Source organism: Cheilinus undulatus, linkage group 14 (genome assembly GCF_018320785.1).
Source record: "Cheilinus undulatus linkage group 14, ASM1832078v1, whole genome shotgun sequence".
Lineage (NCBI taxonomy): Eukaryota > Metazoa > Chordata > Actinopteri > Labriformes > Labridae > Cheilinus > Cheilinus undulatus.
Window position 1 is genome coordinate 33,643,773 of NC_054878.1, and position 19,422 is coordinate 33,663,194.

Consider the following 19,422-nt stretch of genomic DNA (forward strand, 5'->3'; position numbering starts at 1 on the left):
GACGACTTTTTCCACCCTCTTCAAAAATAGATGGATACCCTTCTGGAAACGAGCTCTTCAAATATGAACAAGTAAAAAGCCTTGATTCTCACTTTGCTCTCTGTGTTGTGGAGTTGAAGCATGATTGAAAGAGCAGGTGTCACCCGTTAAGAGAAGAGGGAGCAGATGGCGAACAGAATCAGACCAGAAAAGTGGGGGTAAAATGCCGTGTTGGTTTCTCAAGTTTATTCGATCTGTGGTTATCAAAGACAATGCCCGAGAACATAAATTATGAAAAAAAGAGCCTTAATGATAGAGGGGAAAGAGGGGGGTTGATATGACATAGCGTTATCATTTTAAACATAGGCATATTGTTCTTCGTTTATTTTAAAACAGCAATGTTAAAAGTAAAAAAAAAACAAACAAATGGACAGACAAGATGCTCAATAAAAGGACATTTTCTCAGTGGAGTGCTTCTTTTTTGGGTGGACGGCTCCTGTGTCTGCGCGAGTTCACCGTACTCCACATAATCTTACCATTGTTCACTAGAGGTCACCAGCGGAGTGACTGGAGTTCACCATTGTTCCAAGTGCTGGGGTGGGTGGGGGGCATCGGAGTCATCCCGCCTCTGTCACTGCCAGTCTCCAGCCGGTCACACAAACATGAATCAGTGGTGAAGGAATAGCGGGAAAATAAGAGAAATGCACACTGATCATCATTTAAACCAGGCACCAGGTCGTGACATGGCCCCTTAGACTTCAACACAGGCACGCTTTATCTCTCGCACATCCATCCACGCACGCAAACACGCTGTACAGTATACAATGCACAAGCCCCATACACACAAAATTAAGACCGTTTAAAAACACTTGATAAAAAGCACAAAATGGTTTTTAAAAAATAATTGCACATGTAGAGACGAGATGGAGGAAGCACAGTGAGTGGAGGAGCAGCAGCAGGAGATGTGGTTGTGTTTTCAGGGGGGGGGCAGCTGTGAGCATGGCAAAGAGAGGATACAGTACATTCAGTAAACAAACAAAAATAAAAACAGGAGAGGAAGAAACAAAAAAAGGCAAGATTAGAATCAAAACCACTGAAAATAATTAAATAAAAATCAAACACTTTTTTCCAGTTTGTCATTTTTTTCTCAGTCATTGATTTCGAAGCGAGCTCCGGGGTGTGTCAGTCTTACAGTAGTCCCAGGCGGCGCGTCCCGGGAGAGAGAGAGAGCGAGCGAGCAAGCTCGGTCAGTTGTGTGGATTTTAATTGTTTTCTTGCTTTTATTTAAAATCAATGTTCACGTCTACATCTCTACAGAGCCGACGTCACAGCGTCAGGCGGGGGAGTAGTGGTAGGGTGCAAGTCTGCCATGAACCCGACTTACGCACAGGCATTTACACACATTCGCACACACAAACACACTCTCACATTAACACACAGAGTGCATTCTCTTTCCTATCACCCCTGGGTGCAGGTTTTTTCTTTTCTCTTCAGCTTAGCGCACTAAGTACGCCTCTCTCTTCTGTACAAAAGCAGCCTCCTTCCCTGGCATGGGAGACTGCATGTTTCACCTCGCTCCATTTCTTCTTCTTTTATTTTTTTCAGGTCTTCTATTTACTTCCTTTGAGAGTTGAGCAGTTTGTCTGCCTCTGGGTACGTGGGGTACTTCACCGTCTCGATTTTCTCTCTGACCTTGTAGGAGGGGTAGAGGCCAGTACGGCCCAGTTTGCGGTTGATGCCTTTGGAGTATCCGTCCCAGTGGTTTCCGGCCACGCCGATGACATCACCAGGCTCCAAGGGGATGTCCTCGCTGTTGCGCGGCTGGTGTGGGTAGATGGCGATTTGGTTGTGGGCGTTTTGACCTCCGAAGTAGTAAATGTCATCCAGGGAGTAGAAGAAGGAGGAGGCGTCTGGATGAAGCACCTGCATGATCTCATAAGCCACACGGCAGACCTTTGAAAAGAAGAAAAAACCCAATTAGCATTTTTACACTTAGATCTATAAATGCAGATTAGAATAAAAATAAATAAATAAAACTTTATATTTATTGCTACTAACAGGAGTTCAAAAAGTACCCTGACAAACAAAAACAGGAAGCACAACAACAGGAACCAAAATGAGACAATTAAATGTAACATCAATTAAAGTTAAATCAGGAGGACATTAGTTCATAAAATACAGAAGAGACAAAAAGACAAAAACGTAATTAAAGAAAATTAAAAATAAAAACTAAAACATTTCATTAAAACTTACAAAAACAAAAATATAAAACCCGATCCACAAAAGTTTGTGTAAAATGCAAATAAAAACAGAACCCAGTGATTTACAAATCCATTTTAGTCATTATAAAATTAAGGAATCAATGTTCAAACTGAACAACTTTATTTTTTTTAAAGGGGACATTATTTCCCAGAAATAGCTGTGTAGTGTGTACCGATCATTTTTTGTGGTGCCCGGACACAGTTACACACAGAGCAACTCACAGAAATCAACAATTACTTCAATCTAAAATTAAAGCCACCATTTATGAGACTGTGTCTACAGTCTGTGCAACAAACTCACCGTTTAAACATCTGAACAACGTGGAATTTAAAGGGCATTTAATGTTTCGTCTATCTTACTCATAATGTGCAAGAATTTCCCCTAATTCCGTTAATGTTTTAATTCTTAATATTTAGCGTAGAAGGAGCAACATACACATACGTTCATGTTTGTCCCTGCAGTCTTTTACTAAGTAGAGAGTTCTGCACCATTACTGATTGTGAAAGACTGAGCCTTTCGGGAGAACTCTTTTAATTTGCAGCCGTGGTACTATCACCTGCTGTTCCAGGAGTTTTCCACAGCTTTCCCAGTCTTTTCTTACCCTGTCCCAATGTTTTTGGTAAGAGCTGCAGGCATCAAATTCTTAAAGGGTGGATATTAGTCTTTAAAAAGTAAATTAATTCTAGCATTACACATCTTGTCTTTGTGCTGACTTTATTGAAGAAAAGTTTAAGATAATTTACACATCACCGTTTTATGTTGTTCACACTTTACACGATGTCCAAACGTTTTTGGATTTAGGGCCTGTAAAGGAATTTGACTAAAAAGCCTGTAAAAAAGTTAATACATTTGTCCTAAAAATAAGCTTTAAAGACAAAAGATCCCTCTGTCCGGGGACAAAGGGTGTCTCACTGTGACACATGCTTTTAATTTCCCTCCTTCTGAAAGGCGGATAAATGTGCTAACAGTCTCATTCTGCTCAGGTCCTTGAAGTGGATTAATAAACCCAGGGTGTGAATTAAACCATATTATGAAGCTCATGCATTATTTTTAGTGTTGGCAGGATGCCTGAACACACTACATTCAAGATGATCAGAATAGTGGCTGATGAGTGCCATTGTAATATTGAAGCTGCAGTAAATGAGCTAATTGTTGCTCTGCTTTGAAACATGTGAGTGATAATGAGACAATGAGGAGGTTGAAAATCACATGATTGAGACTGTCAAAGTGCCTCTGTGTTTTTCCATGTGACTGACTTAATACATTAAGTGATAGCTGTGTTTCCTTCAGCTGTAGCAGCTGTTCGAATAAAAAAAGCTTTAGTAAGTTTAACCTGAATTTGTCTTCTAAAGCTCTGTTCCTGATTTACAATGTTATTGAGACTCTTGTTAATCTGATCACAGTGTGTTTGTTATTCTTACTCTGTTTAAAAAGTTGCAAAATCAAAGAAAGGGTTATCAGATTGGACTTATTACTTAATTTCCAAAACAACCAAGCTGCATTCTCTGGTGTTAACAAATTAAGCCAATGCAGAAGTGTAAAAAAGCTGCAGTGATCTCTTAAGACTGGCTTTAAAAACAAAAGGATCACTAACACCCTTGTTAAAGTGTGTTTTTACAGCATAAATAAAAATGCACAAGAGATACAAACTGGTTTCTTTATTCCATTTCTTTATAGGTAAATATAAAGGGATTACTTCTTTGCAAATCATTGGCTGCATAAGAGTTGCACATAAATTTTCATTATCAGGGCTTAAGACCAAGTGTATTGAAGCTCAAATTCTTTGCCAGTTTTTAAGGGTGCGTTCACATTTGGTCCAGTTACCCTGTACTGTGCTGAAGCAAGATCGCCCCCCTCCAATCTCGTCCCGTACTTTCCTCAACTCCAAGCTTTGTATATACATCATTATTTTGTAATGCAAGACATGCTTGAAATTGTTTACAAATTGTGGCCAGAGTCTGTACAATGGAGAACAACACAGATTTTTACTTTCCTGGCTTTGTATCTTGTTTTGAGTCTTTTTGGTCAGATTTATTACCTCCAACACTCTGCTGTTGAAATGATTGTCAAGAAGACTCGTCAGTCATAGTTGTCTTACCAAAATGGGCCGAAGCCTACCTCTTCCATCCATGCATGGGCTAAGGAAGTATTCTGTGCTCATCAATGTTGCTCATTACTAGTTTGGACGCTTTTCTTCCAACACTATGGCCATTACAACTCTTAGTTTCAGTCAAACCACTTTAAATGATGTTTAATTTGGTCTTTCAATATGAGGAGGGGATTCGAACTGACCTGTGAGGAGAAGGTGCACACCAGGAAGTCAGTCTGAGACAGGAAGTGGATGTCCAGGATGACCCCTCTCAGTGAGTTCTCAGTGTAGCGGTTGTGAAGGCCGGCTGACCATGAGATGGAGTTATCACTGATAAACTCATAGTCTGGATACCTGGAGGAGACAATCAGGGGGGAGTCAGCGTGGGATGTAGTCACAGGAAAAGTCAGATTATGTATGTTTGAAAGACACTGACTTGGTCTTGGCTTCCTGTAGCAGCGAGGGATCGTCAGTGGCGAGGTAAACTCGTTTCTTGTCCACATGGACGCGTCGGGCCAGATGTTGGAACTGCTCCTCCACATGCAGCATGTACTCCTCTATAGGGTGGAAGGCTGCCTCCGTCCCAACTTTATCTGTCCTCCTTACATGGACTCTGCAGGAGCACAAATAAGAACAAAGAGGAGGTAAGACTCAACACACCTCTGACCACTTTAACAATGTTACTTTTCACTTCTGGACGACTGAAGTCTAACCCAGCAGACAGTTAGAACACAATAATAGCGGTGGCCTCGGTGCTCTCCAATGGTGTGTTCTGGACTGAAAGAATTTTCGTAACAGTTAACAATCATCCTTCGTCTTGTGCTCCTACTGAAATAACTGAGAAACTTGGCATTCTTTGAGTGCCATTTAGAGTGACCTTTCAGCTCTACATACTCTCTCTACAAGAGGAATCTTAATCTACATAATGCACATTGAAGGGTCTGGGTACACTGTAGGTGGACCTTGGTCACTCAAAGGAATCAGCCAGAAATAACTATCTTTAAAAAGTCATTCAAATGCTTCAATAGTAGGCAGACAAAACATGGAAAAACAGACCAGAAGAGAAAGCAAAATGTGCACATTTTCCTTCCAACATAGTTAAAATCATAAAACATGCAAAAAAAATTTGTGTGCCAGAGCACTGTGTCCTCCCCTTTCAGTGTTTTTGTAGCGCTTGGCATTACTATACAAACCACAGACTGATATACAGAGACAAAAAAAGCCACTGAGGGTATAAAAATATGGCAGTCCCTCACAGGGAATTAAAAACAACAGAACAGGTCAAAAACACCTGAATAAAATTGCACCTGTTTATCATGCTGCTGTAGCAGAGTGAAATAGAGATTCACTGGTTTATCTTAAAACTAGTGATCTTCACAGGCCAACAGTTTCAAATCCCATTTGATGCAAATTTTAATTGTTTATTTGACTCGTCTGAAGTTTAGTAAACACTGGGAAATCAGAAAATTGTAGCCCATCAGCTTCATGCTCTGTTGTGAAACTATGTTAAACTGCATCATCCCTGTTAAATACAATGATATTCCATTCAAATGTTGAGGAGCTAGAGGTGGCCAATCACATTTCAAAGGGGGCCTGTTACCACCAGATTCAACCCTGGTCTAGTGTCAAAATTAAGAAATACAATGCAATTAAGCACAAGCTTCTTATTTAATACGAGCCACATTTTATTCTAATCGCTGTAGGCCAATGACAATTTGGACAACTCTGTGTGTATACAGAGTGTATCGTCGTATCCAATATCAGCAAAAATCAGACATTGTGAAAATCTATTGCCTGTCAACTGTGGGAAGCAATACACAACACTTCTTTCTAAAGAAAACTGTATTTATTAGCTATGTGTTAGCCCACTGAAAATTATATTCAGCTTTGTACAGATCAGTGCAATGTGAAACCACACCAGGTTGTTTTCTGAAGAAATTCAAAGTCAGGAATTTCATAATTACAATAAGGTACAATAAGGTAATAATACAAACTCAGATACATTTTTGTAACTGATGAAACCAACTATTTTCAGAGGAAAATCAGGTCAGCAAAACACTGACACTAGAGAGGTGGTGGGGTCTACTACATATGCACCAAGTATAAAATGGTGCTTTTCTTCTGTTTCTATTTGGTTTATTCACCATGAAACTGAAGAAATTTTGCCGACACGTGAAAACCAACCAATTAAGATTTTTCTTGTTTGATTAAAAATGTCTTCCCCAAAACTACATAGTGCCCCTTTAAAATGCTACTGACCAGTGGCACTCAACCTTATTTTACCAAAGAGCCACACTGTCTCAAAAATTCTTTAGCGAGAGCCACAATCCAAACTGGTAATGTAAGGTAGATAATAGATCAGTGAATCTGTAGTTGAAATGAAATAAAACAGTGGATTGGTGGATAATTATGAGGTTAAATGGGATACAAATGTCTGTATAGAGTCAGAAGAACCAATCTGTCACTGATAATGAGCATATATTTATTTTATTTATCACTGACATCAGGCTAAAACCTTGTATCTCAATTTTTCATGATTCTAATTTGTTTTTATAAATCACATTTATATCATTTTTATAAATTATAAACTTTTCATTCCCTGAAAGTGATCATTTTGGAGATACCAATCTTTGGTCCAACATCAGTGTTATGAAAGCTCCACCTGGCCAAAAGATTTTCTAAGATATTAGAATGTGCTGGGTATGAGCTTTGAGATACTTTTCAAAGAAAATGATGAATTATGGTTGGCTATTTGGGTATTTATATCTCATATTGGGGCATGCACTGGAGTTCTGTGACTTTATTAACATAAAAGAGATGCTTTCTAATTTTTTTCCACTCATTATTAATCCTTTAGTTGAAGGGGGAGGGGCCTCATATTGGTCTTTGCCCTGGGCCTCCAAATGGCTCAAACCAGCCCTTCCTCACACCTGCAGCTCTCCAGACACATCGTAACACCCTGCCTCATTTTGGAGCTTTGGTTTTATATTTCTGCTCTTTTGACAATATTTCTGATCATTAGTGCATTAAAGATCAAATAAAACACCCACGTTTGGACAAATTTCACTAGATATGACGTTATCTCCACATGTGATCCGTGTGTGTTATGCTCGCAGACGATGCACATCGGCATAATTGTCAAAAGATATGGGTGTGAGAGAGCATTGACAGGATGTGGCTGGAGAAAAAGTTAAAACGAGGAAATGGGAAGCTTCAGATTAAACATGACAGCACACCTCAATGAATGAGCAAACTGAAGAGACGCAACACCTGCAGACTTCCCCTGTGCTCTTCTCTCCACACGCTCCTCCGTCAAGTGCATCCGACGGTAATAAAATACAGATTTAAAATAATTTTGGAAGTTAATTTTGGAAAATTGGAAGTTATAGCCAGTCTTCTCTATGTGGGTAACAGATTTATTGATGTGACCTCCCATGAATCTTTACTGATGACAGTGTTTACCTTTACAAAGGTTTTTAGTTAACGTTTGTGCAGCTGCCTGCACGTCAGCAGACACGCTCAGCCAATAGACGCAGCGACACACTGCATCTGGCTACTGTCTGTTTAATAAATCAAGCATATAGCATTAGTTCAGACTGGCCATGGAATCATGAGCAGCCATATTTGAGATCAGCTGATCTCATGCAGGTCATCAGGTGACAGCCAGGTGATTTGGTCTAAGCATCGCTCTCATGCTGCCACATTTAAACTGTTCTAGCTACGCTTTGCTGTGCTCTCTGCAAGCTGACTTTTGCAACTCTCCTCCACCCCAGCTCCTCTTTCATTCTGCTTCTGACTTAATCAGTGTAACTCTGTTGTCATTGGTGCCTGCTCTGCTCTGGGTTTTATTGCTGCTTCTCTCCCTTCCTTATCAACATAGGAAGTGCAGGAACGTGTTCTGTTTCTTCTTGATGCTTTCCACGTAGACACGTGGAAGGGCAAGGGGATCCTAGAACAGCCAAAAGTGCAAATTAAAAGCTGCTAATAAAGAAATATCACGTGTGTTTCTTGACAAAGTTGTCCTGACTGAAATGTATTCTTGCAGCGTGCAGGAGTATGCTTGCATCTTTCTGCTGGGCAAACTTTGGGAAAAATGCACAGAAAAAAAAAAAAAAAAAAAAAGCAGGATCGACAACTGCTACTGTTAATCCATATGTACAATATATGGTGATATGAGACTCAGACAACCGGATTTAATTTAAAAAACAAGATCTAGGCAGCTTTGGATAAACAGATCAATCTCCTATGTCAGTCACGGATTTGTTGTTGATGCATGTTTTCATTTAGTTTTTAATTCAAAATGCCACTCTCTTGTGTTTTCACTGAAGTTCTCATGTGTTTCAACAACAATTTAATTCACTGTGGAGTCAATAAAAGAAACATTACTTGAACTTCAATGGTATTCTTTAGAAATTTGCCTTTTATTGGTATGAAAAACTAAACAAAGAAAACAGATGAGACAAAGGATTAAGAGAAATAACGGAAACTGCAGCTGAGCAGGGAAGTTTGAGAAATTAAGAAAGCTTGAAAGAGGGGCAGACGGAAAGAGAAAAAATAACCAACACAACTGTATTTTTTGCTGTGTCCTTGTTGCTGCTCTCAATAAGAGAGGACAAAGAGAGCTTTCAGCGGCTGTATGTTTGAGAACGAAAGAGGAGCTTTTAAACTGAACAAAGAGGGGCGAAGGCAGAAATAGTTCCTCTGCTGACATGGAGGCATCCCTCAAACTGATGGATCCCGAAAGACGATTTTATTTCAAACAGAGCTATTCAATTATAAAAGCACCAGGCTACAGCTGCAGTTTGACTTCTGGCCTTGAAGAGCAAATAAAATTTCAAAAATCCAATGGAAAAACTTTTTTTTTGTCAACATTCACAAAAACGAACCCTCCACATTTATAAAGTTACATGTAGAAGCTGCCCAGAACAACCTGCTGTTTACTGAAGACTTGAACATCTTAAGAAGTGAGCATTTTTTAAAAGAACACTTTGATTCACAAAGAGCTGCATGATGGTGGAGCGGTTCATGCTGCTGCCTCACAGCAGGAGGGGCTCATGGTTTGAACACCCAATCAAACACGGTCTTTCTGTAGTGTGCTTGTTAGATTAACATGTGACACTAAATCACCTGTAGGTGTGACTGTGACTGTGTAAGGTTGTTTGTCTCCATCATGTCAGCCCTGTAACTGACTGGCGACCAGTCCAGAGTGTATCCCACTTCTTGCACAATGACAGCTGAAATGGCTCCCGCTCCCCCCATCATACTGAGCAGGACACGCAGAGTAAATGGATGATTAACAATATTAGTCTATTTTTTGCCAGGATTTCCCTGTTGTCTCAAGTCTAGCCCACAATAAAAAATGCAACACTGACTGACTGAATCAGAGACTCCACACATGATATAATGATTCATTTAAAAGACTCTCAAAACGGGAGATTTCCCAAAAACGCTTGCATCAAATGCAACCAGAGTAAACAAATATGGCATATTTTACCACAGAACCACTCTGAAAACAACCCTTACTTTTTTTTTTCCTCTTGACAAAATGTCCAAATTTCACAAATTAGCTGTCCAGTGTCAATCTGCCAGCCTCTGTACTTGCGGTTTCTTCAGGCTTGTTGTAGTTGAAGGTAGTATCTTGCTTCTTAAAATAAACCACAGCAAAGAAAGCCTGACAATTTTAATACACATTGAAAAGAAAAAGAATGATGTGCAGATTGTTTAATAATTCACCAGAGGCTATTTTAATTTGGGGAAATTAAATTGACATATAAATATAAAGTACAGATTTTTGCACCAAATGACATTTTAGAAACCATACCACACAACTTTGTATTATTGTTTCTAAATACAAATATGGAGGGTGATGAGTAGGGAGAATTGGCAATTATTTCTAGATTTTATACCATTAAGATGTGTAAGACAGCCAAAAGTGCCAGAAACAAGTATGACAGTTTAGCCATCTCTTTGAGTACAGTAGTCTCTGTATATGGGGCGTGACGCAACATTTGGGTTATCTATTCCTCCTGGGACTATACTTTTTACAAAAAATAAGGCAAAATATATGGACCTACATCCATGGTTATTCCACTTGTCTGACATATTTGTTCCTAGGAGACTTAAACATGGTGAAAGGGGAATAGAAATATGTAAATACTGAGATGTCAACATGAAAACAGATGTTGTTTAAAATGCTAAGAGTAGGTCACATGACCAAAACATATGAAAGAAAGTACCTTTCATATGAAGGTACAGGGCTTTCATATGAAAATACATCAAGACAACTGGTCTGCTATTTGTAGGACCCTTCATAAGTGCTCTTCTAATTTAAGGCATAAACTAGTTCTATTTAATGTAATACACAGGGTTTATTATACTCCAGAGAAACTTAACAAAATGAACAGTGAGATGACATTTCCTGTTTGCGTTTGAAGAAATACAAATACATTTTTTACCCACAACATTAAAAATAAGGGTGCAGTGGCCTACAGGTGTGGACTGATACAACAGTTGGTTAATCAAATCTTCACTCAAGCTGTTAAATGGGGAACTGCTAACTGCCTAGGAACTGCATAGCAGCTAGAAGGTATTTGATCCTCTAATGTTGTTTGAAATATATTTGGGACCATTTTTACATTTTTTAAAAATTTATATACAATTGGCATTTAAGATTGTTTACCGACAAAAACACACCATCTACCACTGGCTGAAGTAGTGTGAGTTGTGGCTGATACAGGCTATACAGCTAAACAGCGAGAGGAAAGTCAGCTGTTGATGCACTGATTGTAATTTGTCATTTCACATTGAATTAAACATAAAAATACTAGCTTCCTGAGCTCAAAGTGAAGTAGAATTAACTCAATAGAATGCACTCAGTACTTCATAAAAATTATGAAGTACCAAGCACTTTTGATAACAACAAGCTGGGGCAGCTACATTAGTTGAGTCAACTGAATACAAATTTCTATTGGAAAAAATTCTGTCAACTCAACAATTTTAGCTACAAGCATGTTATGCCAACTAAGTAGCAACATGAGGTATTAAACTGGACCCCTCAACTCAAAAAAGCTGTAAAACTTTTTGATGATTTTACGTTGGTCCCTCATACTATTTTTTACAGTGTATATAAACTCTGTAAAAGCGTTAAATTTAACACTTTGGAAGCTGAATTAACACTTGGTTGTGTTTTGCCTGATGTCGATCAAAGACTCCTGAACAGAATCTAATAAAAGTGGTATCATGGCAGATTTTGTGATAGCAGAGAATATCAGATTGTTGTCCAAGGTATTGAATTGTGATGAATCTGTTATTTTTACAGTCCAATAAAAAAGAAATGTTAGCCCGCCTTAGAGTCAGAACTGCCAATGCTGCACTTTAGACCATGTATAAACGGGAAGTTTTTAAGTTCCAAATAAAGAAAGAGGAAATTTTATGTGTTGCACTTGTTCCCCTTACCATACTGAAACTGTTTATTCAAAACTGAGGTATGCACCAAACCAAAATCTGATTCCTTCTTAACACACTTTACACACATGAAAATCTACCAGATAACCCATAGAACCATCAGGAAATGTGGGTTGTTTAGTTTTGTTGAAAAGGGGGAACTGTACCCCCTAAAAATGACTGTCTGTAGCGTACCCTGCCTGAGTGATCCCAAACAGCCTCTCTTTACTTGAGTGCCATGAAACTCTTTTGTGAGGCTGTGAAAAGGAGGAAAATTAAAAGAAAAGAAGAGTCAAAGGTTAAGAGAGAGAGAGAGAGAGTGTGTGAGAGAATAAAGATGCTGTACCTAATTTCTACCACTTGCCAGAGATCAATCAGTAACCAGCTAGAGAAATAGACCCTTTATTTATGTGACAAATAAATACCCAAAGAATAGAGTGAGGAATAGTGGGTGAGCGGGTGAGCAGGAGTCTTTCATTCCCTCTCTGTGATCACACAGAGGTCCTGACTCCATCCTTTGTCAGGGCCCTCTCTCCTGCTTCCTCCTCCCTTTCATGTCGACTCCTTTTTGTTCCCCTTTTTGTCTTGGCCTTTTCTGTCTCCGTCATTGCTTAGCTCCTAGCCATCTCCTCCATCCCTCTCTCTCTTTCTCTCATCTCCCCTCTCGGCATTCTCCCACACTCCTGCCTCAATAATTCAATTCATTTCTCTCTATTCATACAGTTTTTGGGAAGTCAGGGCAATCCTCACTGTGGGCGTAAAAGCACACATCAAACACACCCACACGACACAAAGCATGTGCTGATTCGGGCAGATTGTAACAACTACTAACATTAGTGCTCTCGAATCTTATCTGATGCTTATAAAGAAGAATACAGATGCTCTGGGCTACTTGGCATGTGTCATTTGTATCTTTTCAAACAGCTCACAAGATACAAATCAATTCTTGCATTAAGATGACTGCAAATGCAATGAACACTGGTGTCAAAACATCAGATTTATCTTTTAAATCTGGCCTTACACTCGAGGTTACAGACAGTTTGACTAAAGGAAAGACTGACATAAGTTTCCATAAAAGCACAAACAAAGTCATCAATTCTACTACAAAAAGCAACGATTACAACTAATTATTGACAGATGATGCAAGATTGCACTGAGGAAATTGTAGCCAACTTTTTAAGTGAGGTGCAACACAACTAAATATTGTTTTCTGTCCAGAAAGTTTATTTTTTTTGCAATTTTCAACCATCTGTACCTGCTTGTTGTTTTCATGCTCCTAATTTGTTCTGTTTCTTGCTGCTTAAAAATCACAGTAGTACTGTTGTGTATTTTCATTTATGCCTTCCTGCAAAGACTGGGGAAATCTTACAATTCAAATACAGTATGAAGAAAAAGAAGGGTAAATGCAATTTTGATAAAACTCAAAGGGTTTTTGAAGTAGGGATTACCTATGGGTGAGATCTGTTGTTTACCAATATGATACTGTACACGTTTTGTGCTTTGCTATAGCAGCTAGTTTAGTGGTCAGTCAGTCTACTTGGCTTTGTAGGTTACTCAGGCCTCCTAAAAGTAGAATATACCGATAAAAGGACCACAAAAGCCAATCCTTATTCACCTGCTTTTACTGACTTTGTTCAGCAGAGCAGCACAAAAAAAAACATCCAAAGGAGCAATACGACAAGTGCCCTACAGTAAAGAAAACTAAATCACACAATGTTCATTCATTACGTCTTTTTGTGTGACTTGCATCAATAATTACAGTGGATTAATACTTTTTAACTAAAGGGAGTCTAAACAAAAATGAGATTTTAAAACAGCTACTTCAAGAGGAGGACTGAGCAGCATCAAGAGCGGCTTTAGCAACAACTGCAGCAGAAGTTGCAAATGCCAGAGATCTAACCTGGTGAAGTTATACATTGTCCTGTCTTGATTGGCAGTCAATCATGATTGGTAGGGATATTTCGATACCATTTTTTCCTTCTTGATATGATTTCAATACCAAGGTGTTGGGGATCAGCCAATACCGAGTACTGATCCGATACCAGTCTGAACTTTCTGGACTGACTGTGCAGACTAACAAATAATTTTAGACCTATATTTGACTCAAAATTGGCTCAACAAATAGAAATGTAAATGTCCAGCATCTCTGTGACCCTTAAGTTGTTTTCCTGCTGATTATTGAGTTTTGCTGCTAAATATTAAAATAACAACAGTACAGGGGGCTGCATCACAGACTCTCTCTATCTCTCTTTTTTTAAACACAAACTTTACTGCACTTTTCCAAAAACAATATAAAACTTACAAGTCACATTAACAATTGTTGTATACAGATATGTACTTAATGTATAGAGATGTATAAATATTACAGTGCATTGAACGCTATCTCTCCTTTCTGTTATTTTGGGCAGCACCACGTGATTACAGAACAGCCTGCTATTGGCTGACAGACACTCAAAGAGAGTAACAATATGGTGGTTAGCAGTTGAGCAAGTGGTAATAAATGATTATAATTTCATTAAAATGGATAAAAAGATGTTCAATATTGGGCTTACTGGTGTGGATTTATTCATTTAAGTCCCCAAAAGTCACACGACTTCCTGCTGCACGGGATTCAAAGGCATCATAAGCTTCAATGGGAAAACACAACGGCTAGCTTCAAGAGGAAAAACAAGAGAGAGGCAACCATTTATGGTTCAAAAGTTATTTAAATTTTGATTAACTGGGTCACTTCTCTTCTTGTACGACAGCACTGGTCTGGAAGGCATTTCAATGATCACATTCAGATAAAACTGTCACACAGCCCCCATTCTTTGCTGCTTTGGCGGGTCCCTTCGTTCTTCTTCCCTGAGCTAAAAACGGTACCCCTTGCATACATTGCTTTCCAACAGCAAAGAAGAATTGATTTCCAGTTTATAGAGCTAACATTTAGCATGGCTAAATGAAGCAAAATATAAAGCTATACCAAACGGTATCGGGATGTGCATACTTTTTTGTACTCGCCGATACCAATACCTGCATTTTAAGCAGTATTGGACATATTTCTGACACTGGTATCAAAATTGAAACAACCCTAATGATTGGAGTATCCTCCTTGAAAAGTTTGATTTGAAACATTTTTAAAAGTAATATAACAAATTTTAAAAAGTCAAACTCTTCTAAGATTTTTTGTACTCAGCTCTGTGTTCATGACTAATTCCTTTCATTACTATCATTGTTCATTATTATTTGTTGGAAAGTCCCTCAAACAAACCCATTTCACAAAGACTGAATTATCCCCTGTTATTCCTGTTTTGTTAGATGTTTCATGTAGGGCTGGGCAATTAATCGCAAATGGGATTAAATTGCAATAATGGCCTGCTGCAATTCTCAAATCGCAGAAGGTGCAGATTTCTTGAACCTGAAATTTGTGACAAAATATCAGCTTAAAAGTTTTTTGCAGCAGAGACACTTTGCATGACATATCATGCAATCATTTTAGTGGCATATTTTTTGAATAGTGTACAAAAAAATCCTATTTTCTTCATTTTTGTATGTTTTTCTTGTTAAATATGAGAATTATATTAAAACTACCAATCCCTTTAATGCAACAGTTCAAATCCAATTTGCAAAATGAGTCGAAATCATCACAAGTTGATATTTTGTCCAAACTGTCCAGCCCTAGTTTAGTCTAATATTGTGTTGGTTATAGTATAGAATAAATTATTGCTTGTTCTTGTTGGAAAATACATGAGATGAGGAATTTAAGAAATAATCGCATATTAAATCGCAGTTGCAATATTGTATAAAAAAAAAAATGCAATTAGATAATTTTCCCAAATCGTTCAGCCCTAGTTTCAAGCATGTTTAATGTGTCTTTTTTTGTACCACCTTGTGTAAAATGTGTTACTTTTATTTGCATACTTTGGCATGCAAAAGTCAAAGACAAGTTTAAACCTTTTGCATACAAAACATGCACTGAGTTGTTTTCATTCAATTCTGTTTAACAATCTGGGTCTTTTTCATACAACGGACCTGACACGAGGTATTATAAAAGTTATATTTAGAGTATTCAGCTCTTGGCAACTACATTGCCATGGCAATGACAGAAGCAATATCTCTCTTTCTCCCATTAGGAGGCAGTAAATGGTGGCAGGATGGAGCTGTGCTGATAGCAGCTTTTATTTGGTGGCTCCCAGCCTTCCTGCTGCTTGCATCTTTAGGGAGAGATTTGTTGTGGTGGTGGTGACGACTGAAGGCGGGTGGGGGTCGACTGGTGGCTGTTGGGTGCTCTGGGGACAAGTCGCCATTTTCTCCCTCTTGGTTTCCCTCACCATCAACCCTGACATCTCCCACTGCTCTCACCTTTTTTCTGTTCCTGTGCTGACACTATGGATCCTTTTCAACCTCACTTTTATATCTCACACCCCCCACATACACACTTTTCCATACACACATATATCACCTTCCCCCTTGGTGCTGATAGAAGCACACAGGCACTTTGTTGCTACATCAGTGCAGAGAAGGATGGAGGTATCAAGAGCCGAGGAGGGAGGGCTAAAAAGGGGAGAGAACTTTGTTCTACCCAGCACTTCATTTCAATAACCCTCTCCCCTGTGATACGAGGGAGAAACGGGTGTGTGGAGGTGGGGGTGGGGAGCACAAGGAACAGCTGTAGAGATGAGTGTAAAACTAAGAGAGCGAGAGGATTGTGGGTAGGGATGTGCGCCTGGGGAACGTGAGGGAGAGGTGAGTGTGAAATATAAAAATTTGAACAATCTGGAAGCAGGGTGAACAAATGAAGATGGGAGAAAAGTAGGAATGAGTCACAGAAAATAAAAAATGGGGAGGAAAAAAGGGGGAGGAGAGTCAAAGAGACTGCTGCTGCCAGGTTGATGAAAGGCAGTGAGGTAACAACCAAAGAGAAGAGTACTGGAATAAAAAAAAAAGGTGTAACATCAGGGAGAGAGAACCAAGCAGAGCAGGACAGGAAAAAACGAGGGAGAAGAGCGCTGATCGCCTGCAGCAAAGTGTTAAGAGGAAGGTGAGAATAAGAGAAGTTTTGAAGGGCAGGGAGCCGGCAGAGGGACTTTTAACATATGGATGAGAAAGATATGAGGGGGATGACAGAATGAAACCACACTGAATTTATAAACCATGAGGAAAAAACTCTGGGCGTTAGCATGAGCAGACGGTTGAGTTAGCCTCATGGGACAGCACGTAACTTTCAGACAATCCCACCAAAGTACCTGAAAGTCATTTTGTAAATTTCTCATGACTTGTAGCTAATCAGTCATTCAGCACATAGTCGTGATGTGGTGAATCTCCTCTGATGCATCTATCATTGTCTAACACTGTCCCATATGCCTTTTTTTCAGTTTATAAAATCCCCCAGAGTAGCGAGCATTCATCTGCTTCTCGTGAGTCTCAGTTTAACAGTAAGTAGTAAGTTTCACAGAGGTTTCACTCTGGCTTACTTCAGTTTGATTTTGGAGACAGCTGCAGCATACACGTGACCGTACATTGTCCCATAGGCCAGGGGTTTCCAAACTTTTCAGCCTGTGACATCCAAAAATAATGGCACAAGAGACCAGTCCCCTGCCGTCCCAAGAAGAGGATCAAGTCTACAAAGCATCATGCACAAATTAACATTTCAGGAAGATTCTGTCCAATTTACTTACATTTAAGAACACCAAAACCGGATACAAGTGATGGCTATAGTAGCTTTTTTTTCATATCCTCCTCAACCCCCTATCCAACCACCCAAGCACTCCCGGAACATCTCTCTCCTGGTTTCAGTCCCACCTCTCAAACAGAAAACAATCTGTCACGATCGGCAAATCCCGCTCTCCTCCAACCCCTGTAGTGGCGTACCTCAAGGCTCTGTCATTGGACAGCTACATGCTCCCTCTTGGTCACATCCTTCGCAAACAGTCTTGGCTTTCATTTCTTCACCGATTACACACAGCTTCATCTACACACCACGAGTTTAGCTCAGCTCCCCCCAACTCACTGGTCAACTGTCTGCAAGAAAATCAAAACCTGGATGTCAACCAGGCAGCAACCTCAGGTCCTCAAAAGCCAATGTGGATGTGCAAAAAATTGCAATATAGTGAGCGTCCACTTAAGGCTGGCTGCAGGAACACCGGACGTCCCGTCTGAACATATGTTAAAAAGTCTTTTTTTTCACACAAGAAATAAACTGGTTTACAGCCTGGTTCCAAAAAAAACAAATGTGTCTCATTAGGTAATGTATTCATGTCTTCTCACTGTGGGGGGTGAATTTTTATAATCGTTTCAATTATATTTAGGAAAAAACCTCACTGTGGACTGATTGGCACGTTTCATTCAATTGACAGATAACTTCACAGGCAGAAGCTATGTTTCTGTCAACCAGATTGCTAGCTAGCTGACAGGAAGTTGAGCTTTGTGGGCAGGCCTTTAGGGTGATCGAAAGTTCAGTTGAGACAGAGATTTTAATATTGAAGCTGCCACAGATTGGCTTCAAAAGCTGTTTGAGGCCCCCTATTGTTAGCAGACGGCTGACGTCACACAGGCTTTGTCCAATTCTTTCTACAGTCTATGATGTCAACCAACAAACTCAAACTGAACAGCAACAAAAATGTGTTCTTGGCTGTGGCCCCCAAAGCACTGTTCAGGAAGGTTGGAGATATTGTGCTTAATGTGAACGGCAGTCCCAACTGCCCATCCTCCGCGGTCTGAAACCTGGGCATCATCCTCAACTCCACCCTGTCCTTAAAGTTCTGCATCAAATCTGTGACCAAAACTGCCCAAGCCGACTGGGAGAAGAGCAAATCCATCGTTTCTATCATGAAAAGCTTTCAGTGTTGCTCTCTGCCCGTGTTTTCATAAAGAAACGTTGTTCAGTTCTGACAAAACCACCACTGTTATCACTCTGCTAGCAACCATTGTACACACCCATTCACACAACAACTAACCCTTTCCCCCATAACAATCACAGTTTTTAATGCTCTGTATATATTAAATTGTAGGTTCTCTAAAACTCTTGATGTTTTGAATATACTGCAAAGTCTGGATTTGAGGTTGCACTGGTGTATCAGCTGCAGTTCATTTTTGGGTCTTTCCTAGAGGGAAAAAGGGATCAAACTGTCCTGCATGATGATTTCCCTCTCATATGTTTAGCTCTCCTAGTTCTTTTGTGATTGCAAGTTTACACTCCTGATAGCCATACTGCCTTTGGTACTTGTTGTGAAGTTCAGACACACAGTCTAGGAGAAGCTCTGCCCACGTCTGCTGGCCACTTATTCTATTTAATAACTGAAGAGTCTTTCCAATCAAACCAGAACTCTACAAGGTTTATATACTTATCAGTAAAGCTCTGTTTTCTTTACATGCAGATTATGACCCAAACGAAGGAGAAATGATAGAAAAAAGTGCTGCCAACCCCCGTCAGTCTTGTTGGCATTGCTATGAATCCAAGCGCAATGTGAGCCATGAGGAAACTGCTGCAGTGCCCAATGAATGGAGGGGAAGTTTCAATAGCATTAAGGCTTGTGCAATGCGTGATGTTGGCAGATGCTCTTGCAGTCATGACAGCGCATGTCTCAGCACTTGATACTGAGGTTCCATTGGCATGTACGTACGTGGCAGCCAACTTTAAAGATCATAAAATGTAAATCAAAAGTGCATCT

At 39.6% G+C, this 19,422-nt stretch overlaps 1 protein-coding gene across 1 annotated transcript in view; it reads right to left on the minus strand.

Annotated features, from left to right (window-relative positions):
• Positions 1 to 210: 210 nt before the first annotated feature.
• The window catches only part of fut8b (fucosyltransferase 8b (alpha (1,6) fucosyltransferase)), a 174,806-nt gene continuing 155,594 nt past the window's right edge, over positions 211 to 19,422 (minus strand). The window contains exons 9-11 of the mRNA XM_041805375.1: positions 4,767 to 4,943; positions 4,534 to 4,684; positions 211 to 1,932 (exon numbers count right to left, since the gene is read on the minus strand). Of these exons, the coding sequence (XP_041661309.1) occupies positions 1,594 to 1,932; positions 4,534 to 4,684; positions 4,767 to 4,943 (667 nt within the window). The 3' untranslated portion in view covers positions 211 to 1,593. The remainder of the gene's footprint in view (positions 1,933 to 4,533; positions 4,685 to 4,766; positions 4,944 to 19,422) is intronic.